This window comes from Cololabis saira, chromosome 1 (assembly GCF_033807715.1).
Source record: "Cololabis saira isolate AMF1-May2022 chromosome 1, fColSai1.1, whole genome shotgun sequence".
NCBI classification, from domain to species: domain Eukaryota; kingdom Metazoa; phylum Chordata; class Actinopteri; order Beloniformes; family Belonidae; genus Cololabis; species Cololabis saira.
Window position 1 is genome coordinate 52705808 of NC_084587.1, and position 18434 is coordinate 52724241.

Here is an 18434-nt window from a genome sequence, read left to right on the forward strand (position 1 = left end):
TTGCGCGTCGCCGCATACCCTACGGCGTAGGCTCTGCGTCGTTTTAACGCGGAACCATAATTTAGGCGTACGCCCGCGTGTAAAGGTTTCACGCGCGCGTAAAACTCATTATATATATGAAAAAAAATCTGTGTCCCTTTGGGGCTCCGTAGAGCCCCTAAACGCTCTACGGAGGCCCTCATTTGTTCTGTCCTAAAGCGGTGGGTGAAGAGGAGGTTCCCGGTGTGTCCTGCACCGCGGCTGCAGCAGCACCAGAGTCCTGACTGACGCTGAGGTTCAAACAGAGAGGGACATTATCAGTGCTATTTTATTATAAGTCTGATATATGTTGTGATATGTGATGACATTAACAGTATGACATGAATCTGGCTTCATTTCACCACCTCACAGCCTGCGTCGCCACTTCCCCATGTCTTAAGGAAGTTCCTACGGGAGGGTCAGGGTTGCCGTAGAGATACGCAGATTTTTCGGTTAGTTTTTTCTTTTTAGATCCCAGCCTTTGCGTACAAGGTGCTTGCGCATCTTTCAGGCCCTTTTTGTGCGGAAGCAAGCTTTATAGATGAGGCCCCAGGTCCTGGTCCAGGTTTCTACCCCCTTAGGATCCAGGTCCTGGTCCAGGTTTCTACCCCCTTATGATCCAGGTCCTGGTCCAGGTTTCTACCCCCCTTATGATCCAGGTCCTGGTCCAGGTTTCTTCCCTCCTAAAGGGGAGTTTTTCTTGCCACTGTTTGGCTTAAGGTTTTTCTCCCACTAGGGGAGTTTTTACCTGCCATTGTTTATGTAATAATTGCTCGGGGGTTTATGTTCTGGGTCTCTGGAAAGATCCTAGAGACAACTTCTGTTGTAATAGACGCTATATAAATAAAATTGAATTGAATTGAATGATGTTTTCCACTTCTGCGTCATACGTTAGGTCCAGCTTTATGGAGTGATAACTCAGCACTTTTGAGAGCATGCTTGTTTGGGATGTTAGCTCCTGCACATCGACTGTGCTGATTCATGTCTGACTCCAGCATCCTACGTGGGACCCGTAACCGTGGTTTCCAGACATCTGCATCACTACAGATCAAGCTGCAGCAGCACGGTGGTCGGTCTGTTTCCTGAGAGCTCTTTGGTTTAATCAGTGACGGTTATAATAATGCACATTTTACTAATAGTTGATGTAATGAATGAGAAATAATGAATACTGGATCAGAGTTTTGACTGTAAACGTTATTTCTATTATTTTTTTGTTTTTTTCAGTCCAAGATAATGAAAATCTGGTGTAATAAAGAAAGTGTACAAAAAGGCTTTTCTTTGGTGTACTTAGACTTCTATTTCTTGCAGACTGCATATACCCAAGATATTTAATTCCTTTTTCTCCTCAACCCGATTTCCTTCCATCCATCTAACATCCCTTTAATGAATCATGTACTATAATATAATTTTAGGCCTGGAAAACCTTCCAGAAACCAGATGATGGTACGGCTGCTCCGTGCCAGTAAGAGAGTGACAGAGAAAATGTTGCCTGTTCTTTTACAAGATTATGGTAGCTGGTGAATCCATAAAAAACCTCTCATCCCTGAGAACCAAACAGCATCTTTTTGTTGTTACATAATTCATGAGGAAAGAACTGAAATGTTGTAAAAAAAAAAAATGGGAACGAATGGGAGGGATATGCTTCTGAAGTCTTCTGAAGAATCGTTTTAGATTTAGGGTGCTTTCAGACCTTTGTTTTGTTCCGATTCAGGGGCTGTTCAAAGCTGTTAACAAATGCCATGCGCCTACCAACTGTTCTCTCATTGGTCAGAAATGAACGCGGAAGGAGTTTCCTCTTCCGTACCCAGGGGAAAAACAACTATGGTTATAACCCCTTTCACATAGGACGCAAAGCGCAGACCGCCGCCGGCTTTCCCATTCATTGTGTATGTGCTACCGCTCTGCCACCGAGCTCGGCGTTTGCGCCGCGCCTGCCTGCCCGAATTGAACATTTTTTAATTTCACCGTGCTGCGCTGTGACGACATCTTGGCACGTCCAATAGGAGAGAAGGGAGAAGAGAGAAAGTTGTGTCCAATAGGAGAGAAGGTGGTGGAGGCTGCGCCGACTCTTCTCCCTGCGCCGCGGTCGCACATACACAATGAATGGAGTTGTATCGGTTGCTGTGTGGATTCTGTTCTCACTGCAAACGAACCGCTCCAGGTCTGGAATGGAAGCGAGCCGAGACCACCTCTCCTAGGAGATCTAGGCTCGCTTGTTTAGTCCCGCACCCAAGCGTGATTGCTGTGTTCACATGTACCAAACCAACCGATCTTTAGGGGGAAACGCTCCCTGTTTGGGAACAACTGCTCCAAACGGGACAGGTGTGAAAGCACCCATAGAGTCAGTCAGTTCAGTGTGTAAGTCAACACCTGTGACCCCTGACCCCCCAGATGGTAACTATGCCCAGACATCATCTACTAATCTGGACTCTGAGGCATCTGGGATGGTTCGTGAGATGGACCCGTTTTCTAGACTTCCTTTGGGAAGAAGCAGAGAGCAGGCATGAAGATGAAGATGAAGATGAAGATGAAGAGGACCAGAACGTTATCAGCAACAGGTCCTACGACAGACTATGAAGGTTTGGTTTCTAGCAGTGTCCTTGACAACAATCCTTTACTGTCCGGAGATGGCAACGTTAATGCAGAGAAGTACATTAAGATTTTAAAGTGATATATATATATATGATATCATCTCAATACTACAAATATAGAACTACTATACATTATATAGTATAGAGGGAATGCACATGATGTCACAGATGCGACTTCACAGCAGGTTTCGCCCAAACTTTCAGTTTGAGCAACTGGAAAACATCTAAAATGGGAAAGAGCTGTTGTGCGATCGACTGTACTCATAGATTTAGCAAGAAATCAGAGTTATCATTTTACAGACTGGTGAAAAATAAGCTTAAGAGAGACAAATGGATCACTGCAATTCACAGAAACAACTGGATTCCAGGCACCGAAACGTGGATTTGCGGTTCCCATTTTGTATCAGGTAATGTTGGATTTTTGGGTAGCTAACGTTAAACGGTCAAATCATAAAGTTTGGTGTTCTCATCACTTTAATTTCTACAACAAATCCTGCCTTGAAGTCGGACCAAGCGTCAAGACTTTTGTATGCCTTCAAGCTTTGCTTCGTGTATTTCCCCGGCGTATAAATTAAGTACATATAAATATCAGGAAACTGGATTTGTGGCCAAATATTAATGTCCATGGACCACTGGTTCTTGGTAACTGTACCAAATATTAATGTCCATGGACCACTGGTTCTTGGGGTAACTGTACGGGTCACTGTCAAGTCCAACTGACGCTAATTTAAACCCATAATCAGCTGTTATCTTGTCTTCTCCACTAGTTGCTGATGTTTTGCCACTCAGTAAAGGGGGGGGGGGGGGGGGGGGGGAGTCCAGTGGGGAAATGACGTCAATGCAAACCCTCTATTACTATTTTTCAGCAAGACAATGCAAAACTGCCTTCAGCTCACATTTCAAAGGCATAGCTGTGTTGCTGGGATTAAACTGGACCCTGATCTTTCCCCCCACACGCGGAAAACTGAACGCATTCATAGGAAGTGCTGGGAGAGGGACACGTCCTCAACAGAAAGGATGATGGAGATGGACGAGGAGAAACGTGAAATATCCTGGTTCTAACGGTCTGCAAGGAAAACAAAGACCAAGTAGACGTACACGTTTTTTGGAGTAGTACTGAAAATGCAGTGAGTGTGTGTGTGTGTGTGTGTGTGTGTGTGTGTGTGTCTGTGCGTGCGTGCGTGCGTGCGTGCGTGCGTGCGTGCGTGCGTGCGTGCGTGCGTGCGTGCGTGCGTGCGTGCGTGCGTGCGTGCGTGCGTGCGTGCGTGCGTGCGTGCGTGAGTAAGCTCTCACTGTGAGGGAGGTGAAGGTCAGGCAGATTCCTCCGAAGCCGTTGAAGGAGACAGCAAAGAAGATGAGGAAGGACAGCACTGATGGAATAAAAGGAGAAACAGCATCAGCTCTTGTGCTGAATGTTTATCTCCAGCGTGGGGCAACGAACACTTCCACCTTCGAATACTTCCAAGGATTTAAAGGCTGGATACATAAAGGGATAACCAAACTTCTAGACTGGAAACCTTTTCCAAACAGAACTGTTTCAATAAGGGACTGGTGTCCCAGCTGTATAAAATCTTGCGGGAAAACCATTAAGACATCACGGAAAGGAAAAGAGAGGACTGGATACAAGACTTAAATGAGGAAATCTCAATAGATGAATGGGGCATCATATGCTCGAAGGCGCAATCTCAGACCATTAACACTCGACTGGGCTTAATACAGTACAACTGGATAATGAGATTATACATCACTCCTGTAAAATGACATAGATTTGATCCTAATATCCCTGACCTCTGCTGTAAATGCAATGATTATCAAGGTACTTTATATCACTGTCTATGGGAATGTAAAGAAATCCAAACGTTTTGGAGGATGGTGACGCAATATATCTCACAAATTATTTCCGCCGCGCTTCCTCTAAGCCCTAAATTGTGTGTTTTGAGTGGCTACTCGGATAATTGTGCTTTGTCCAATAAGGAAAAAAAAAGGCTGACCTTTTCTTACTACAAGCTGGACGATCAATAGCCTTGTGCTGGAAAAGTGTTAAGGGTCCAACGTTAGAGCTCTGGCTGAGACATTTAACGTCATGGCTGACTCTGGAAAAACTCACTGTGTCAAGAAAAAGCCCTTTGAATTTGATGACATATGGGGAAAGTTCTTAGCTTTCCTTAAAAATGGTGATATTGATGAGGCAGAGTAAGCATGTATATACGGTGAGGTGATCTGAAGAAGCATCGTGGAGATAATTTATACTTTATATAAATACTTACATTTTAATTATGCCTCTTATTTTTATTTTATTTTATTTAGTGTGTTATTGTTATTATTATGGAAGAGTATTAGGGCCAGGCAGGAGAAAAATAAAAATAATATTTTAGAGGAGGAAGATTTTTTTTTCATTATGCACTTTGAGAAAAAAGTCGAAATGTCGAGAAAAAAAGTCGAAATGTTGAGATTAATGTTGAAATACAATTTCGAGAAAAAAGTCAAAATGTTGAGAAAAAAGTTGAAATGTCGAGATTAATGTTGAAGTACAATTTCGAGAAAAAAGTTGAAATGTTCAACTTCATTCTTGAAATTCTGACTTTATACACGAAATTTCGACTTTTTTCTCAAAGTGCACAATAAAAAAAAATCCCTCTCAAATATTTTTTCTCCTGCATGGCCCTAATACTCTTCTGTATTATTATGATTTCTGTTACGAGCTTGTTTTTATTTTGTTAATGTGTTTGTCCTTGCCCTTGTCTTGTTTCTGGTTGTGTGTTTTTGCGTTGTGCTGCAAAATGGGGTTTTTGTATTGTTGTGTATTATGTGGAAAATCTTTGTTTAAAAAAAACATGTCTTTATTAGACTTTATTAGAAAACACCATCAGCTTGTCAGTTTTTGTCGTGAGGTTGTATGACCCCTTAACCAGAATCCTAGTTTTGACCATGAACAGCACAAAGAGGCTCTTTAAGACAGCACCTTCCTCTCACAAACGTGTTGGATGTCTTTGTTTTCTCTCTGAGTTAAAGTCCAATGAAGAAACGCTGCAGCGTCGTCTACAGAGAAGCAGCAGACGCTCACCTCATGTGAACGATCAGAGGGCAGCAGACTGCAGGGATGCTTTCTGTTGCCTGTCAATATTTGTGGGTTGCAGTGACTGAAGTGGAACATTTTTAAATTGCATTTCAATGGCAGCATCCAAAGCCTGAAGAGAACTCCAGGTGTCTGAAAACAACCCTGGCCAGGGCGCATTTCAACCAACAGCCCTGACAAACTAAAGAACTAAGGGCTGTTTTCAAGACGCTGAAAGATTATTTCAGTCCCGGGTCCCGGGTGTGTAAACGGTGAATGATAATTGTAAGATACTGCAAAATGTACAAGTTGAGAATGACACCTGTGGTAATGTGTGTAAGAAAACAAGAGCGGTTGAATGTAAGAGGCAACTCTGGCTTTGAAAAATGAATCCAGATCTACGGAAGAGTATTAGGGCCATGCAGGAGAACAAATATTTGAGAGGGGAAGATTTTTTTTTATTGTGCACTTGGAGAAAAAAGTTGAAAATGTCGAGAAAAAAGTCAAAATGTCGAGATTAATGTTGAAATACAATTTCAAGAAAAAGTCAAAATTTCGTGAATAAAGTTGAAATTTCGAGAATAAAGTTAAAATACAATTTCGTGAATGAAGTGTAAATGTCTCCTCTGGCCCATCAAATCCAGTTAGGAGAGCGACTGACAGAATTTAGACTGAATTTCTTTGTTTCTGTATCACCAGTTCATCTATAGGCCTACGAGGCAATTTGTAAGGACAGACACATGCGCTGTTTGTTATAGTCTCAGAAGGTTGACTATATTCTCGAAATTTCGCCTTTTTTCTCAACATTTCAACTTTTTTCTCGAAATTGTACTTCAACATTAATCTCGACATTTTTACTTTTTTCTCAAAGTTTCAACTTTTTTCTCGACATTTCAACTTTTTTTTCGAAGTGCATAATGACAAAAAAATCTTCCTCCTCTAAAATATTATTCGTATTTTTCTTCTGCCTGGCCCTAATCCTCTTCCGTAGAGATCAGAACTGGCTGTCTCCTAAAGTTCCACCGCTGCCATATGAAACATGGAATGAAACATCCAACTCTAGCAGAAATAAACGTACAGCTGCTACAACCAGTGGTTTGGGTCTCAATTATTAGATTTTACATCCAGATTCCACATCCTACATGAAGGAAGAATTTTCATACAGCTGATTAGTTAAAATGATTTACAACCACAAATGTATAGATAATTATAGGTGCATTTTTTGAGGGGCAGCTGTATGAGCGTTGTGTGTTCTTACCTTCAGGGTCGTATGCAGCTCCAGCAATCATTGCACAGGAGGCTGCAAAGCATGAGCTGAAACACACAACGCACAGGATCAATGAAGCTCAGCTGCAACTAGAAAGACAACAATTCTGTAATTGTCGGCATTTTGTAACTGGTAATATTTCTTAATTTTTACATGTGATTTCATGTTCACTAAGCATGAGGCTAGATGAAACTAATGCAGTTCAGTAAGGCAATTCAAAATGGGCAATAATCACTATACATAAAGTTGGTGTTTAAGATTCGGCATCCCAGTTAAAGGACTCCAGTTAGTGGAAAAAGATTTTGTCACACCGTGGTGGGGTTGTCTTGTCTTGGGTCTTTTTTGTCTTGTCATTTCCTGTTTTATTTTGAAAGAAGTAACTCTCCTCTCGTTTCAGGTCACTTGCTTTTCCTCATGTGTCTCTGGTCTGATTGTCTTCCCTGATTCCCAATTGTTTTCACCTGCTCCTCATGACCCTCATGTGTTCAAATAGTCTGCGTCTCCCCTGGTCTTGTGCCAGTGTGTTGGTCTTGGTTCATGTGCGTACAGCTGTTCTTCACAGTTTTGGATCACAGTTCTTATTGTTTTCCTCCAAGTGAGAGATTTTTTGTTGTAAGTTTTATATCTTAGTTGAATTTTCTAGTTTGCATAGCGTTTTGTTTCCTCGTGTGGAGTGACTTTTATGTACTTTTTTATATCATAGTACCTCCAGTTTTAGGAGAGGTTTTTTTTTGTTTCTATTTTTTTTTTTCCTTTTTTTTTTTTTTCCTCTAAAGCTAGAGAGATCTGTTTATGTTCCATGTAGTCGTTTCCTCCCTTATTGGAGTGATTTTATTTTTTGGTATTGATTAAATCTGCTTCTTCATGAAGAAGCAGATCATAAATACTATTTCATAGCCTGCTTTTTTTTCTCTGCCTTGGAATTAAACTTGAATTACTAGAGTCTGATACCCTGCATCTGCGTCCTGTGTCCTATATGAACACATGAGGGTGATGAGGAGCAGGTGAACACATGAGGGTGATGAGGAGCAGGTGAACACATGAGGGGGATGAGGAGCAGGTGAACACATGAGGGGGATGAGGAGCAGGTGAACACATGAGAGTGATGAGGAGCAGGTGAACACATGAGGGTGATGAGGAGCAGGTGAACACATGAGGGGGATGAGGAGCAGGTGAACACATGAGGGTGATGAGGAGCAGGTGAACACATGAGGGTGATGAGGAGCAGGTGAACACATGAGAGTAATGAGGAGCAGGTAAACACAATCAGGAATCAGGGAAGACAATCAGACCGGTGACACATGAGGAAAGGCAAGTGACCTGAAACTGAGAGAATTACTTTCCAAAATAAAACAAGACAAAAAAGAGCCAAGACCAGACAACCCCATCACGCTGTGACAGATTTGTGCTGTAGTTGAACAATGAGCCCCAACGCACCAAAACTGTGACAAACAAAACCCTTGAATAGATTTAAAACGTATTCTAACTGCTGGTTTCAGCCCTTTGAACCCTGCAGTTCAGGAAAACTTAAGATGTTAAAAGACCAGTGTTACATTTACAGCCCCCCATGATGTGCTGCTATTTATACACCTGGAAACGCGTCAACAGCGAGGCCCGGCAGTAAACCGGCCTGACATGTAGACGGGTGATACGTCATACCTGCCAATAAGCCTGAGTGGCCGCGGCCCATATCTGTCCATCAGAATCCCCAGAGGAAACGTGGCTGCGCTCAGGAGGAAGGAGCCGATGGTGAAGCCCAGATTCAGCATCTCCTCCTGCTCCACACAGCTCCTCCAGCCTCGGCTCTCCACCGCCGTCTCGTTGCTGGAAACTGTCTCGTTTTCTACATCCGATCAAAAGGACAGAGGAAGTAAATACATAAAGAAAGCTTCGTTTCATTTATTAATATCCATCCCTTTTGTTAAATTCCAGGCTTTCGTCGCACTAGCTTTGTCCCTTTTAGTCTTGAGGATCCAAATATACAGGACTGTCTCAGAAAATTAGAATATTGTGATAAAGTTCTTTATTTTCTGTAATGCAATTAAAAAAAAAAGTCATTCTGGATTCATTACAAATCAACTGAAATATTGCAAGCCTTTTATTATTTTAATATTGCTGATTATGGTTTACAGTTTTAGATTAAGATTCCCAGAATATTCTAATTTTTTGAGATAGGATATTTGAGTTTTCTTAAGCTGTAAACCATGATCAGCAATATTAAAATAATAAAAGGCTTGCAATATTTCAGTTGATTTGTAATGAATCCAGAATGTATGACATTTTTTCATTACAGAAAATAAAGGACTTTATCATAATATTCTAATTTTCTGAGACAGTCCTGTAAACCTGTATTTGGTCAAGATAATTTGAAAAGGAAAAAAAAAAAACAAAGAAAAATCTTCAAGGGGTTCCTTTGGTACGGAGAGTATTAGGGCCATGCAGGAGAAAAAATATTTTTTTATTGTGCACTTCGAGAAAAAGTTGAAATGTCGAAATGAATGTTGAAATACAATTTCAAGAATAAATTCGAAATTTTGCCTTTTTTTCTCAACATTTCAACTTTTTTCTTTTTTCTCGAAATTGTGCTTCAAAATTAATCTTGACATTTCGACTTTTTTCTCGACATTTCGACTTTTTTCTCAAAGTGCATAATGAAAAAAAAATCCTCTAAAATATTTGTATTTTTCTCCTGCCTGGCCCTAATACTCTTCCGTACTTTGGTCATCATCTACTTTGTGCACCCTTTACTGAATCCTTGAGGCTCAGATTACTGGAACCAGAACAAATCAAACTTTGCTGCCACAGGTGATTTTCGTCTCATTTATAGACTTTGGCTTTTGCTGTCTGTATCTGAAGAACAGACAGCTGTGACTGCGGTGATGGACAGATGGACATGCTACAAGCAGACAGAGCTCAGAGCTATTTCACGTCATCCCGATCACACATATGGTTCTTCCCACTAGGGGGCTAATCTGCCGAGTAAATACTTTTCTGTAACTACTCTGAGGTTCTAATGGCGCTTTTGCACTAGTCTCACTTCCTCGGTTCTACCCGCCACGGCCCCAGCTTGCGCTTTTGCACTCGGGGCTTAGATGGGTAGAGCCGCTCCAAGCCGATACTATTTCTGTAACCATTCTGGCGAGGTTCTTTGCGGGCTGAGCCGGGACTATTTCTGACGTCACCACCCTCCGTGCCACTGATTGGTCGGGGGGCGGGGCCGTAAGACGTTTGAATCAGGAAGCGGGAGTCAGAGCGAGAGCGACTCGTGGCTCGCGGCGATTTTATTATAAAGCGCAAAACGTCTGTTTGGTGATCCAACTCTGAGGTGCAGATGTTCATAAACCTGGTGACTGACGAGAGAATTAAAAAAGAGATGTAGACGGGCTGTTTTACTCTCAGCTGATTTCTGATCAGCGCCGACATGAACAAAGCAGTGGCGCAATCGAGTACGTCACAGCAGCTTCACCCCAACCCCCCCACTTCTCCCCTGGCAATGCGAAAACACACGTGTGGAGCCGTGTAAAGCCGCGCCGAGCCGAGTAAGTCCTAGTGCAAAAGTGCCATAAGCTGCTGAGTCGGCTCTATCTGACATCATCACACTACAGGCCACCGATTGGTCGGGGGGTTGGAGTCAGACGTCTGAGTCAGGATGTGACATCAGAGAAAGAGCGACTCTGACGGCTTCTTCATTTTATTCTACCAGCAATGACAGCGCAAAAGTCTGTTTGGTGATCCAACTCTGAGGAAATGTTCATAAACCTGGTGCTGAGGAGAGAATTAAAAAGGGATCTAGACGGGTGATAAGGAACGACCAGATCTACCAGGAGCTCTGTCTCTAGCTGCTCACGGCTCCAGCTGACTTTTCAGCAGCGCAGAGACAAACAAAAACTCTCACTCTCATTTTCTAACTTTATATCGAACACAATTCCCAGACCCAGCAGGCTCACCGGTGCAGAGGTGAGAGTAGAATCCCTCTTTCTTCAGCATGATGAGCAGCGAGCCCCAGCCCAGCAGAACAGCAGAGAAGAACAAGTTCTCAAAAATGGTGGTGACAGCCATATACCACCTCCTCCTGTAGGCCTGGGCCAAGCTGGGAGCCATGACGGCTGCTGGGGACACAGAGAGGACAGTCGTCATCCAAACAGCATTAAATGTTTTTATTGTAATATGCAGTATGATGACTTTACTCTCTGCTCACATTCAGACAAATGCTGCAAAACTGGAGTATTGCAGATGGAGAATGACCCTGAGGATGCTGTGAACATTCTCTAATGGTCCAGACACCCCAACTCAACCCAAAAAAGCAGTTTTTTGTTGTGACTTGTCCTATTATTCCAAATACTCCAAATAAGTCTAATGCCTACCTGTATATCAATGAGATGAAGAGAAGTCACGAAGAATCAATGATGAGACAGAGTCAGCTGGTTCACAGTCCACTGATGGTTTATTGGAGAGTTACAATTTCACCAACAGGAGAAGTAGCCCCGGGCTAATTGTGAATTTTTCACTGAAAGTTTCCACCTTTTATACAGTCAGGGCCTGAGGTTTGCTCCTCCCTGGGCCCCTCCTATCATTTGGTTATGTATCATCAGTTATGTATTACCTAGAACAACTCGTAGAACAACCAGGTTGGACAAGTTGTTCTATATTTTTTTTTAAAGCCAGTCCTCCATGAGAAAGTCCCTCCTTCAACCAATCAGACCGCTTGAGAGACCGGAAATAGCCTGAAGGCCGTACAGGCAAAGATTACCATCGGTTAATTGCTTTTAGTTAGGTGGTTAGTGGACCAATGGTTACCCATGAATTCAGACTTGAGTCCAGTGATTATTAGCCAACCGGTCACTACAAGAAAAGCCTTCAGGGCATCACCAACGGAAGGCGGCTGCCGTGACGACCTGGCAAGGCACCTTAAAAATGATGCTTATATTTATAATTGACCCTTTCTCAGCCTTCTGACCTGTGGTCGTGGTCGGTGATACCTCTCGGTGTGGACGGCCACCCATAGGTAGTGTTTTCCTCACCTGGATCGTTAGTGCTAAGCCATGTCATCAGTCCACTTACTGTGTGTGTGTGTGAGTGTGTGTGTGTGAGTGTGTGCACATGTGTATGAGCGTGAGTGAGGGTGTGTGTATGCGTGGGGGATCGGGGGGTGGGGTCGTATGGGATGTTTTAAATTGTGTTTTCTGATTGTCATTTTATTCTGCATGTAAAGCACCATGTGTTGCAATTCTTAAATGTATGATATGGTGCTATATAAATAAATAAAGTTTAAGTTTAAGTTCTGATTGGTCCCTGACTGGACCGATCAGAAACATTCTCCGTTGCTACATCCAGAACATCCAGTTCTACAAACAGCCGTCGCTCTCGTTCACATCAATGGAAAAAGGATAGTTTTTACTTGCCTTGTATCAACATTTATATCATTGGATTCTTTTTTTTTACTTTGTATCAGTAATAGGAACACTTGGGAACACACTGCACACAGTGCAGTGAGGGTGAGGCGTATTTTTATCCACAAACTGGCAGAAAAACGATCTGTACTTCCAAAACAAAGTCATTAAAGTGTTAACTATTAGAATGGAGAGCTCCGTTAGGAACATAGGGTACTATCAGGTTTTGCAAATATTGCGGAGCTAAGCTGTTTTGGGTTTTATACGCAAGTACACTTTGTACTCACTACCTCAAACTGCTGCACCTTTAAAATGTTTATACTGTATATAGAAATACCACATTTGTTTATTGTTTATTTGTTTATTGTTTATTTCTTAATACCAAAGAGCGAAATTACCGGAGTCAAATTCCTTGTTGGACAATGTTCGAACCTGGCCAATAAAGCTGATTCTGATTCTGATTCTGATTCTAATAAAATGAAATGTATTGAGCTCCATTCTCAGATGGACTCACACTAACTCTTTGAATGAATGGCAGTCAGTTTACAGACTTCAAGGAGGCCATTACTGGTTTAAAGGCCTAATCCAGAAGTGCTTGAACTGAACTTGATTTTGTTTTCAATAAATTGGGTCATCCCCTCCTTGAACCACCACCTTACTGTGGTGGAGGGGTTTGTGTTACCCGAATGATCCTAGGAGCTATGTTGACTGGGGCATTACGCCCCTGGCAGGGTCTCCCATGGCAAGCAGATCCTAGGTGACTTGCTTGCCGAGAGTGGTTAACAAGCTAATCATGTAAAAGAAAAAATCTGTTACGTCGCCCGGATTGGCGTCACCGGGGCCCTTCCCTGGCGCCAGGCTCGAAGACGAGCGGAGATGAGGTCTCAGCCCGATACAGCGACGTGGGCTCGCCTTTCCCTTCCATGTAGGAAGGACCATGATAGGCTGGTGCCATGTGGTCTGGTCAGCATTCGTGGCGGGGTGCCTCGACGACCCAATCCCTGGACCAAAACCCTCACAGTGGGGACATGGAATGTCACCTCGCTGGGGCGGAAGGAGCAGGAGATTGTACGTGAGATTGAGAGATACCGGCTAGAGATAGTCGGGCTCACCTCCACACATAGCTTGGGCTCTGGAACCAACTCATTGAAAGGGGCTGGACCCTCCACTACTCTGGAGTTGCCCAGGGTGAGAGGCGACGGGCTGGTGTGGGCTTGGTTATAGCCCCTCAGCTCAGTCGCCATGTGTTGGAGTTCATCCCGGTGAACGAGAGGGTCGCTTCCCCTGCGCCTTCGGGTCGGGAAAAGGTCTCTCACTGTTGTTTGTGCCTACGGGCCGAACAGCAGTGCGGAGTACCCGGCCTTCTTGGAGTCCCTGGGAGGAGTACTGGATAGTGCTCCAACTGGGGACTCCATTGTTCTAATGGGGGACTTCAACGCTCACGTGGGCAATGACAGTGATACCTGGAGAGGCGTGATTGGGAGGAACAGCCTCCCCGATCTGAACCCGAACAGTGCTTTGTTGTTGGACTTCTGTGCTAGTCACAGTTTGTCCATAACGAACACCATGTTCAAACATAAGGGTGTCCATCAGTGCACGTGGCACCAGGACACCCTAGGGCGGAAGTTAATGATCAAATTTGTTGTCGTTTCATCTGACCTTCGGCCATATGTCTTGGACACTCGGGTGAAGAGAAGGGCTGAGCTGTCAACTGATCACCACCTGGTGGTGAGTGGGATGCGCTGGCGGAGGAGGAGGTTGGACAGACCGGGCAGACCCAAACGGATTGTGAGGGTCTGTTAGGAACGTCTGGCTGAGCCCTCTGTCAGGGACGTCTTCAACTCCCACCTCCGAGAGAACTTCTCTCAGATCCCGGGGGAGGCGGGGGACATCGAGTCCGAGTGGACCATGTTCTCTGCCTCCATTGTTGACGCGGCGGCTCGAAGTTTGTGGACGCAAGGTCTCCGGTGCCTGTCGTGGCGGCAATCCCAGAACCCGGTGGTGGACACCGGAAGTATAGGATGCCGTCAGACTGAAGAAGGAGTCCTACCGGGTTATGTTAGCCTGTGGGACTCCTGACACAGTAGATGGGTACCGGCAGGCCAAGCGAGCCGCGGCTCGGGCACTCCTGGAGGCAAAACCTCGGGTCTGGGAGGAGTTTGGGGAGGCCATGGAGAAAGACTTTCGGTTTGTGCTTCAGTTCTGGTATTGTGTGTGACTCCTTTACTGCTTTATTTTGAAAAACGGTGTTCTCGTTGTAACTAGTTGTAGTTTGACTTCCCTTGTTCCCACTTGTCCTGATTGTTGTGTGACCCTGTATGTCAATCAAACTTGCAAATGGCCTCACCACCACCCTCTCAATCAAAAAACAACAGCAAAAAAAAAACAATAAAAATATCCCATCAATAGGAGGAATAAAACAAAAAAGGCAAAATGAGGGTCAACACTGTTGTTACTTTCACCTTATGGAGACAGCTCTAAGCAAATATAGAAAATAAAACTGCCAATGTGACTTCTAGGCATTGATCTTATTCACTGTTTAGATCACAGATTATACGTGGAGGAAGGGGTGGTTACAGTCTCTTTTGTTGTGCCAAGGGCTGGGATTGGCACATGAACTCTCACATGTATGCAACCGTATGACGTGGTTACATAGTGTGCCTTTAATAAAAGCCACCTTGATGTATTGGAAGGAATGATGCAGCAGCAGCAGTGGGAGGTATCAGGAAGGTGTCTGGACACGGAGCAGGGATAGAAATCTGAACCCCAGTGACCCACTGTACTGCTGCGTATCACGTATCATGCATTCTCACCTGCGCACACAATTTACGTTTCATCAGACCTGACAGTGTTACTTACTGGTTGACTTCATTTTTCTGACCTGACCTTCGATTAAATCTTCACTTTTATATTTCACTCTTAACATTCTGGGATCTAGCTTTTGTTGCCATAAGGGACTCACAGTATGACACTACAACAAAGATGGAAGAGCCCAGTCTGATTTGATTTGATTTGAAGATTTTATTTCGAACATGCATGTTAAAAAATAAAATACATATATATACTATAAATATATATATATATATATATATATATATATATATATATATATATATATATATATATATATATACAGCACTTGGGCAGACCTCATGGATCCACCAACATGTTCCAAACAGAGTAGGATTGAAGTAAACACTTATCCAGTCCTACCCCTGAATCTTACATTCTTATATATAGAATGTATATATATATATATATATATATATATATATATATATATATAACAAGAGTTTCAATAAACTCACTTATAAAACACACATAACCAAACACCCCTACTTTAATAACTATAGTGATCAATATAGTTATATAATACTCAATTATATCTATATATAAATATAGTCAAAAACAACACAAATCAAAGCAAATAAAAGAAAACAAAACAAACGCCCAGCATTAAGTTGTGCTACTATGTATGTATGTACTAATAGAAGTAATTATAATGCATAGTATTACATTATCATTACTTTACTATAATATTACAATATAATAAAGAACAATCGACAGCAATGATATAACAATATACTTGAATAACTGTATAAGAGTAGATATGCTGAATATACATTGGTTCATATATTTACCTCCAAATATATACATAAAAATTACTATAAATCTATACAGGACTGTCTCAGAAAATTAGAATATTGTGATAAAGTTCTTTATTTTCTGTAATGCAATTAAAAAAAACAAAAATGTCATACATTCTGGATTTATTACAAATCGACTGAAATATTGCAAGCATTTTATTATTTTAATATTGCTGATTATGGTTTACAGTTTAAGATTAAGATTCCCAGAATATTCAATTTTTTTTAGATAGGATATTTGAGTTTTCTTAAGCTGTAAGCCATGATCAGCAATATTAAAATAATAAAAGGCTTGGAATATTTCAGTTGATTTGTAATGAATTCAGAATGTATGACATTTTTGTTTTTGTAATTGCATTACAGAAAATCACAATATTCTAATTTTCTGAGACAGTCCTGTAAATCATATATCTACATATAACTATAAATCAATATATATTAATAGAGATATAGATATCTAAATACTGTACGTATAATATATCTATGTACACACCTACATATAACATATCTATATCCATGATATGCATCTATATATCTACATATATTAATAAATATACATATCTACATGTTTATTTGCATCTGTATTTTGAATAGAATGATTCTTTGTATCTTTTTTTAAATGGTGATATGTTTTGACTTTGTTTTAACTCCATGCTCAGGCTGTTCCACAGTTTCATCCGCAGGTCGACATGCAGAAGATCATCAGTGCGTCTGTTGAGAACTTTCAAATTAAACTGACCCCTGAGGTTGTAGCCTCCCTCTCTTTCAAAACATATCAACGACACAAATGTCTGAATGACACGGCAGTGGACGTAGGGAACTCTTAAGCTACCGGATTGTGATTATTTGAAATGGAACTGTGGATCTTTGTGGTGTGTGTGGAACTAACCCTGGCTCTGTATATGGCAGATCACGGCACCGGGTGTCCTGCAGAAATAGCAGGTCACACAATCTCCCGTACACACTCGCGCACACACGTCAGCCCAGCACAAACACGGCTCAGCCTTGTGAGCCATCAGTCACCGTTACAGGAGCGTGACATGAGAGGGCAGCTCGGGCCGACAGCTGAACCCGCCACACATTTCTACGGGCTGAGGGCATCGGCCCGGGGGCTCATGCAGATCAGTGTCAAGTTAGTGGAAACATACAAACAAAAAAACATATAAGAATATGAGAAAGACTTGTACTAGTTTAATAAATGTGTGTGTTCCTAGAGGCTCCTAGAGGGGCCATGAACATGATTGCACATCAAGTCAGATAGACAGTAAATATGAGTCCATGTGGGGGCTTCAGATCAGTGCAGCTGGTTCCTGCTCTATGTGGAAAAAAAAAAGAAAAGAAAAGAAAATGGCACCTCATACTGATTCCCCTCACCTCAGAAACCCCCCAAATTCGGTTTCATGTAATATGATTTAGATCGGATTCAAAAGCAGCACATGGAGCCCATATATCATGGACACACAAGTATAAATATGAGCTAAAGTAATGTGTAAAAGTGCTTACTTTACCAGTAGTTCCCCACCAGACAGAACTCAGTACATGTGACAGATGGAAACGCTCTTCCGCACTGCTTCTGCCTCCCAGCAGGAAACAGTTGGATTCTGCTCGGGAGAGCTTTTCTGTCTTGTTCCTGCAGTTTAGAAAGTAGAAGTCCCGTCCTCTGGTCTGTCTCTGCAGGATTCACTGGCACATGAACACATGAACGCTCAGACTGAAACCATCCGCATCTATAAATGGAGCTGGTGTTGCCCTCCCACTCCAGCTGCCCTTATCACGTACACAAACGTGCACGTGCAGAGGTGCAGCACGCATGAAGCCGGCTCTCTGATCCCTGCATGATATGGTAGAATAACATGAAATTAAATTACAGGTAAATAGTCAAAGGTTGAAAGGTTGCTCTCTCCTGGCTCTGCGTGCTCTCTGGCGCCCCCGTGTGGTCACCTTTCAGGTCAGGGAGTAAAGAGGCTGTCGGGTAAAAAAGGCAAGCCGTTTTAATATCTAACAGCTAGACTGGATATGTGTTGCAGATATCCACAATTCAATTCTTTCTAGTCTACAAGAGCATTCAGATATCTACAATTACGTTCTTCCTATCCACAATTGTCATTTCAGATATCCACAATGTCATTCTGCCCAGGACAAATGACTTCACCTTTGCAAGTCATGTGTTTGGGGTTTCTAATTATATATATATGTATATATATATATATATATATATATATATATATATATATATACATATATATATATATATATATATATATATATATATATATATATATATATATATATATATATATATATATATATATATATATTAATGTGAATTACGGATATATCTGCAACTGAATTACGACTAGCTGTAATTCCCGTTTCAGACATCTACTATTTAATTCTGACTAGTCCTAATTCTAGCTCAAGATATCTTTAATTCCCCTCAATTCAAGATATCTACATCATCCTTTT

General features: G+C 42.1%; 2 protein-coding genes across 5 annotated transcripts in view; both read right to left on the bottom strand.

The window, feature by feature from the left end:
* The window catches only part of LOC133447550 (large neutral amino acids transporter small subunit 3-like), a 33364-nt gene extending 15700 nt beyond the window's left edge, over window positions 1-17664 (bottom strand). Inside the window, exons 1-5 of one of the 4 annotated variants that reach the window (XM_061726276.1) lie at window positions 17477-17664; window positions 10879-11037; window positions 8591-8774; window positions 6923-6978; window positions 3903-3979 (exon numbers count right to left, since the gene is read on the bottom strand). In XM_061726276.1, the coding sequence (XP_061582260.1) occupies window positions 3903-3979; window positions 6923-6978; window positions 8591-8774; window positions 10879-11032 (471 nt within the window). In that variant the 5' untranslated portion in view covers window positions 11033-11037; window positions 17477-17664. Of the gene's footprint in view, window positions 1-3902; window positions 3980-6922; window positions 6979-8590; window positions 8775-10878; window positions 11041-17471 lie in introns of all 4 variants that reach the window. The other 3 variants (XM_061726268.1, XM_061726261.1, XM_061726254.1) reach the window with 3 other exon arrangements.
* The window catches only part of LOC133447791 (uncharacterized), a 779477-nt gene that overhangs the window by 696622 nt on the left and 64421 nt on the right, over window positions 1-18434 (bottom strand). The gene's annotated exons all lie outside the window — the stretch shown is intronic.